The sequence below is a fragment of the Mixophyes fleayi genome, chromosome 7, assembly GCF_038048845.1.
Source record: "Mixophyes fleayi isolate aMixFle1 chromosome 7, aMixFle1.hap1, whole genome shotgun sequence".
Lineage (NCBI taxonomy): Eukaryota > Metazoa > Chordata > Amphibia > Anura > Limnodynastidae > Mixophyes > Mixophyes fleayi.
In genome coordinates this window covers 93947052-93954331 of record NC_134408.1, presented here as the reverse complement: position 1 = coordinate 93954331, position 7280 = coordinate 93947052, and the positions used below count along the sequence as shown (strand labels likewise).

Below are 7280 nucleotides of genomic sequence, written 5' to 3'. Positions count from 1 at the left end.
CCTTAATTCATGCACTCACTATCTTTCGCATCGACTATTGTAATTCCCTCCTACTGGTCTTCCCAAAATCAGACTGGAACCCCTACAATCTATTTTGCATGCAGCAGCTAGATTGATTTTCCTTGCAAACTGTTTTTCCTCTGCTGAGACACTGTCAGTCTCTACATTGGTTGCCTGTTTTTCAATGAATCTAATATAAAATTCTTCTACTAACATACAAAAAGGAAATTTTTGCCAAGAAAAGTATCCGCTTCGCCAAGTATGGCAACACTAAGGGGAAGGGTATGTGGCAAAGAAGGTTATTTTCCACACCTTTCCTGCATAGGGAAAGGTGTGGCAAAGAAGGTTATTTTCCACACCTTTCCTGCATAGGGAAAGGTAAAATCCCAGCGAGTTTGCAGGTACAGGCTGCAGAAAGGGTCAAATTACCACTTAGTCTTTCACACAGACACACAGGTGCACAACATGGGAGTGACTGGTGTGGTGTGTATATAAAAGGATTGTGGGATCTGGTGGGCGGGCATCTGATCAGGACAAGCAGCCGGATAATAGTCAGGGACTGTGGGCTGAGATAATGTGTCAGGAAGCCATGGATTATTTATGCTATGATGTTTTATGCTAAAAACAACTACTGGATATGTATATGTAAATACATACATACATACAGATCGTCTCAGTAGAAATCACAAATTTTATTTAACAGTGGTGTGTTTTAAGTAGTCTATTGAGGTTCAATCAGCCTTAACTACATATTACCTGTCTGCTATAAATAGTGCAGGGATGCAAATCTGATTATTGCCATGTTTTGAATTCATTTTGCCATTGGTGTACTGTACAACTTCTGTTTGAGAGAAAAAAACCGTTAAGCAATATTTTAGTATGCATCGCCTTTCTTTTGTCCATCCTAACAAAAGCATCAGGCAATGCATTTTATTCAATGCTTAAAATGACAATCAGACACAAATTTTTAGAGTAATATATGGCCTACTGGAAGAACTGATTAGCATTTTATGAATATGTAATATCCAAGCAAACAAAATTAGTCTATCTCACTAGGGTTTTATGCACGAATGATTGCTACCACATCTACCAACAATAATGTGACTATATTCATGTGATATATTGCCCCGTATGTAACCTGCACCATTGTCTACACTTATTGAAGAACCCTGAGCTATCTTAAAAAAAAACAAGTAAGGCGCTTATGGGATTCGCCTATTCACTGTACTGGATTTGTGTGTTTACCAGTACATCTAATTTTTCTGTTTTGATTGTAATAAAATAGGCTTAGAGTAAACGACCATTCATACACAGATGTTGTAGTAGACAATCCCCCTCATAGGCTGATGCCAGAAGCATTCTCTTGTTACTACAGTTATGACGATAAAGAAGCTACTTTGGTTGTCCAGCCCCCCTGCTCTGTGAGTGACAACCTCTGGCAGGTGACTGGATGCCACCGTGTTGCCCATGACAGAGCAGCAAAGATTCCCGCCTACTCCCCACTTTCCCTCACACTCATTCCCTGGAGGCTAGGGAATCGCTACCTCACTGGTTTCCCAGAGTCTAGGAGACGCTCCTCGACCAATCAGCTCCTGTTGCCTCGCTGAATGCCGCAATTCTATTGGCCAGAGCTAAACAAACCAATAGTGGTAGCGATAGAGTAGCGGTGGGCGGGACGCAGGCGTACAGGGTGTTGTGTTGTCTCCAGACACATCTGCCGCGAGTTCTACAGGTGCAGCAGTCGTTACACCGAACGCGCCACCTCACACGTGACAGCCCGGTGGTGACAAGCGAGGTATCCGCAGTCCGCTCGCGCTGGGATTCCTGGACAGGCCTGTCGCCATTTTTGCAAAATTGTCTCCGGAGGAGTGGGAGATGTCTCAGCAGCGGGTGAGAAGAAATGGCTCCCCCACACCGCCGGTAAATCCTGCTAACGTCAGTAAGGGCGGTGCACCGGGAAGCCGGCTGCAGCCCATGAGAGCCACAGTGCCATTTCAGTTGAAGCAACACGGCAGCCCTACACGGGTCAATAACAACAACGGAGCTGCCCAACGAAATTCATCCAGGAGCACCAGCCCTAACAGAGGGAATGGTGCTAACGGGAACGGGGTGGAATCCCCTCCCTCTGTCACCAACTCGAGGGGGAGCCCCACAGTGTCCACGCAAACAGGGGCGTCTCCCACCCGTGGACATCATCATCACCACCACCACCACCATCATCATCATCACCATCATCACTCCCATCACCATCTCCACCACCATAGTAGCAGCCAGCAGCCTGGTGTAGGGTCACCTACCTCCACCTCTCCGGTACTGCCCAGCCCAACTGCGGATTCTACTACACCGGGTGCTCTGTGCTCATCCTCTTCTCCGTCGCCCGTGGCGTTGTCTAATGTCAGCAGATCGGTCTGGCAGCAGAGGAGCTCCCCAGAGAGCAAAAGCCCCAGCTCTCCAAAAGGTAAATATACCCCATCAGTGTTATGCCTTAAACATTAACATATAGGAAGCTGGCTGCAAAATTTCAGTCTAAACGTGAAGATGGGGTAAATGTAATGAGGTTTGGTACAGAGAGGGGTTTAATTCTCGGTGCATCCCAGTGGTGATCACTCTTTGATTTGATTTGCCATTGTCTAATATTTATTTAGTCATTCTTTTGTTCTTGACAGTGTCACGAGGACTTTTGGATAATGGAAAAGTGCAGCATATGCTATTGGGTCCTTGATCTAGAGGGCTAACAATTTGGGGAAGTTGTCAAGCTATAACTGCAAATACTGGTGGTAATAGTAAAAACCCAAAAGAGAACTGTAAAGGTCAAAGTGGAGCAGTGTTCTATGTGGACACAAGTTGAAAATAGGTCAGTTGGTCCTAAGAGATGACACCAAGTGTTTATAATAGTCTGTAGCAATGTTATCCAACTGCCAGCCCAAGGGACTGCATATGACCCTCCTTTACTTTGCCCAAGGTCTCAGGTCTTTAACATGGTAGTGAATATTAGATCAGGCCATTGCTTTGATTAGCCAGGAGACTATCCAATAGTGCATTAAATGACTGCTGCTCACATTTCATTGTAAAATATGATACTTAGTTTTAATTATCAAAATATCACTTGTAATTGTTGACAAAATTTGGCAATTTGAAAACAGCTGTAACTAATATTTTGCAAAGATAGTTGACAGATTACCTTAATAACCACATTCAAAATTATTTGCTATGCATTGCAACAATATCTTAAAAAGCTAAGTAACAGCAAACTGAGGTGCCTGAAAATAGAACCCATTCTATTTTGAGTAACTTGAACTTTAACACACATTAAAACGTTAACGAGAGGGATAGTTTGTCTTGGATCAATATTCCCTGTGACTGCTATATGTTTACTCCATTCTATGAAGGAGGGGGGGGTGTATTCAGTTGACCGCAAGTTTTTTGTTTTTTTTCCCTGCAGTGTTAATTAAAAAAAATAAAATGAAAAAAATAAATCGTGCGTGGGTTTTTAACTGCTATAGCGACCGTTTTTAGTTAATGCAGCGTGAAAACTCGTGCAATTCAATTGAAAAAGAGGAAACGCTGCCCCTGCGCGTTAATCATTGTGTTTGTGAGTTTTTAGGGGAGTGAAGGGCAGTTTTAGCGCGGTCATGTATAACACAAAAAAAAGGATTGGCATACATTTTCGTACATTAGATTGCATTACACAAGCATTCTATTTGATAATATTTACATTACAGTACTTTCTTTAGCATATTTTTTTTATTTAACTATTTTTTACTATAGAATCATCGATACCATGTCAAAACACATTAGTACATACATAGTTGTACCAAAAACATACATAAATAAGTTTAATTAGTGATTTTTTTATTTTATTTTTTCATTATTTCATGATTTCAAATAGTTTTCTTTGGTCTTTTATTTTTATCACACCCCAAAGAGGTGCGAGATAAAACAGCATATTGGCCTGTTTAATGCCTCAACAAAACAATCGAATAGCGTTTAATGCGGCTGCCTTTTGCACACCCTATACTTTCAATAGACCTTCTACTGGAGCGCGAGAGGACCGCTTCATGTAAAAAAAAAATCGTTAAAAATTGAATCGAATCACGGGTAAAGTTAACCCACTCGAAAAGAAGTTATTTTAACGCTGGTTTTTTTTAACGCGGTGTAAAAAAAATATCATGCGGTCAATTGAATCCCACCCCCCTACATATGTGTTATAATGAATCCACTGTGGATAAATGTGCATATGTGAACATAGCGTAAGTATATTGTGCATTTTTCTGACTAGGCAGGGCTACAACATTTGTCTGCTTTTTTTTTTTTTTTTCTAAACGAACAGGAGGAGACATTACGTTAAAGAAAGATGTACACTTTCCCCACTGTATTTTTGAAGAGGAAACATAACAAAAGTTCCTCCTGTTCTATACACACAGCCGGACAGATCTTTATTGGATACGGCACTAATGTGTTAATTTAAAATGACAATCCTATTTTAATTATATTGGAATAACGAGGGAATGGGAGACTATATGCCTTTGTAATTTATCTTGTTTTTGCATTTTGGTCTAATCATTTTTGTTAATGTAAATACACATTTCTTACCAATAGTGGTCTGAAGGGAGTTTTGAATCTAGATGTTCACACAGACATGTTTGTTGTAACATGAAAACATAGAAAAATATGTACTCAGAAGGAAGCAAAACTGAGATGCTTGTGTTGTGTATGGCGCAACACATAGTAATTTTGGATGCATAACCACTTCAAATGTTCTAAAACTACATTAAACACATGAAAGCCACACTATATTAAAGTGTGCAAATTTCTATTTGTTGAACACTTCATTTGAGATTCACATTTCGGAAGCTTTTGAGAAAACTCTGGCTTCCCGCAGTGATGTATAGTTGTCTTAGAGACATTATATAATAACTATAATTGCTTAAAAATAATTTTCTATTTTTGTTGAACCGAGCTCTTTCAAGTGACAGGTAACATCTTAACAAACAGACCAGTATTTACATTTGTTGGCCTTTTGTCTGGTTTTCTTGCTGGTTTACAGCTTTGCTCTACCTCATAATCAAACTAATAACAGTGACAAGCTGCCAATGAATACAACTGTACTGTTTAAAAAGGTGTTTGTTTCCAGACACTTTTAGGATTTGTTGGTTTGTAAAACCAGCTGTCCCTGATGAGTCAGGAGGTCAGAAGGCCTCCCATATTGTTAGCCCTTATAGATTTCATTTATCATGGAAACACAGAGTTAATAGTAGCTATCCTGTCTGATACCCTTATATTTCAGATTGCAGATCCTAAGTGATTGTGGATAAATTCTTGTTAGAGAGTTTGTCACTGGATTCCCTACAGCCTGTGCAGAAGTGCCCTGCTTTCTTATTGAAAGAACACATTGGTCATTTTTAAATCCTATTTTCAAGCTTCACTGACCCTCGCACTATCATTATTGGCACAAATCAAAATCTTGTGTTAAGCAGCTTGTGTTTGTTCTTATATGGTTCTAGAGAGCTATGTCTGGTTGAAGCCCATATCTGTGAACACTGAAGTACATTACTATATAATTTAACGCTGGCTGACTGCAAGTGAATGTGTTTGATGCAGATTGTGAGCCAGGTCCCATTGTTATGGCTTAAATAAAGGATGCGTCTATAAAATAGTAGATACTATACTGAATTATTTGGTATTTCATTTAAATTAATAACTGTAATTGTCTTTAAATAGCATGCACGTATTTTATCACTTCCACGGTTTTTTTTGGCTTTGTTTAATTCTGAGAAGCCAGAAACAGGTTGTTCCAACCCAAGATAGTCTTCCATACAACAAAGGTTAGCAGAACGTAGCATCTTTCCTTGCTGCTAAACTGCTGCAGCAAATAATTATGCAACAACCTCTGGCCACAAGCATATAGTATTCATCGGTATGCCGCCACCCTTTATAATGTCTCTTTTGGTTACCCATAGGTGTATTCCGTACAGAATCTTGCATTGATTCCATTATATATATATTTTTGCCTGTCTTAAAGGGCCGCTTTGTAATCTATTTGCTTTTAATTACCAAAAACTGCAAAGACACATGACACAGTGCCAGGGCATGTACATGTGTCAGAGGAATCTTAAGGCCTACTAATTTATTCCCCATATAAAATGACTTTGTCTTTAATGCATTAAATAGACATAAAATGGAGAGCCACCTTTTGCCTCTTTTCAAATCTGTAGCGGTTGGAAATGTCTTTTAAAATTACCCACTGAAATTGTTGCCCTTTTTTACTACGAAAGTCATTGCCCCTTGATTGGAGCAACCAGACAAAGACAGCCTAAACTTTTCTCACAGTCAAGGGTAAAATACCAAAAAAGGGTAATGCTACTTTTTATTTTTTTATTTTTTGGTAATCTTTTAACGGTTAAAAGATTACCAAAAAAAGTAGCATTACCCTTTATTGGTATTTAACATAAAGGCCAATTTAATCCAAACCAATGACTTCTTTAGGCTATACACACTGGCAGGTTTTGCTCCTGCAAGGTGCTTCAGTCATGTGAACATAGCATAAACTACTTTCACTTGGGATCATTCATACCTATCAAGATTTGCTTGTCAGTAGTCACAATTGTTCAGTGTGCAACACTGCATATCATTGTTTCCATACACTTATGCTTCGCCCTGCATTCACATTGAATGCTTGTGAGAACTGATGTTTGTACTTCATAGGGATCAGTGAACCCTCAAGAAAGAACATTTTGTGCTTGCACAAGTATATGCACCATGGGTAGGAAAAACTAACCATGTCTACTGTGGCCAAGTTTCCTGGTTGTTCATTATTTAATAAAAAAATCTTTAAAAGTTTGAGTAGCTTGAAGTATGGATCATCTCTACAGTAAGATTTATTAAGCCATTTGGAATGTTGGGACATATGTCAGTGTGTGGAATCCATACTTTATACATGTTAGGTATGTAAAGTTAGTTTTGCATTACTAAACCAATATCTTCTGTACTTTCATAACCAAACCCAAAGTAGATTAAACAAATTAAGAATTCCTAATGCATCCAGCTCCCCAACCCTACAAATGATCCTCCATACTTTATGAATAACAACGACCCTTATTCACTGCAACCTTGCCATGACATGAATTGGCTTTTTAGCATGTGTTTTAAGGGGATTTTTTTAAAGGTTTTAAACAAACAAAATACACATGCTGGATAGATGTATTACAAGATACAGGATCCTGCACATGTAATTTTCTTTGCTAGTGATGTTTGCCTGAGGGTGAGGCCATTTTTGTTCT

At 39.2% G+C, this 7280-nt stretch overlaps 1 protein-coding gene across 2 annotated transcripts in view; it reads left to right on the top strand.

Moving 5' to 3' along the window:
- Positions 1 to 1661: 1661 nt before the first annotated feature.
- Positions 1662 to 7280, top strand: part of FAM117B (family with sequence similarity 117 member B) — a 34207-nt gene continuing 28588 nt past the window's right edge. For both annotated transcript variants that reach the window (XM_075180137.1, XM_075180136.1), the window contains exon 1: positions 1662 to 2458. In XM_075180137.1, the coding sequence (XP_075036238.1) occupies positions 1876 to 2458 (583 nt within the window). In that variant the 5' untranslated portion in view covers positions 1662 to 1875. The remainder of the gene's footprint in view (positions 2459 to 7280) is intronic.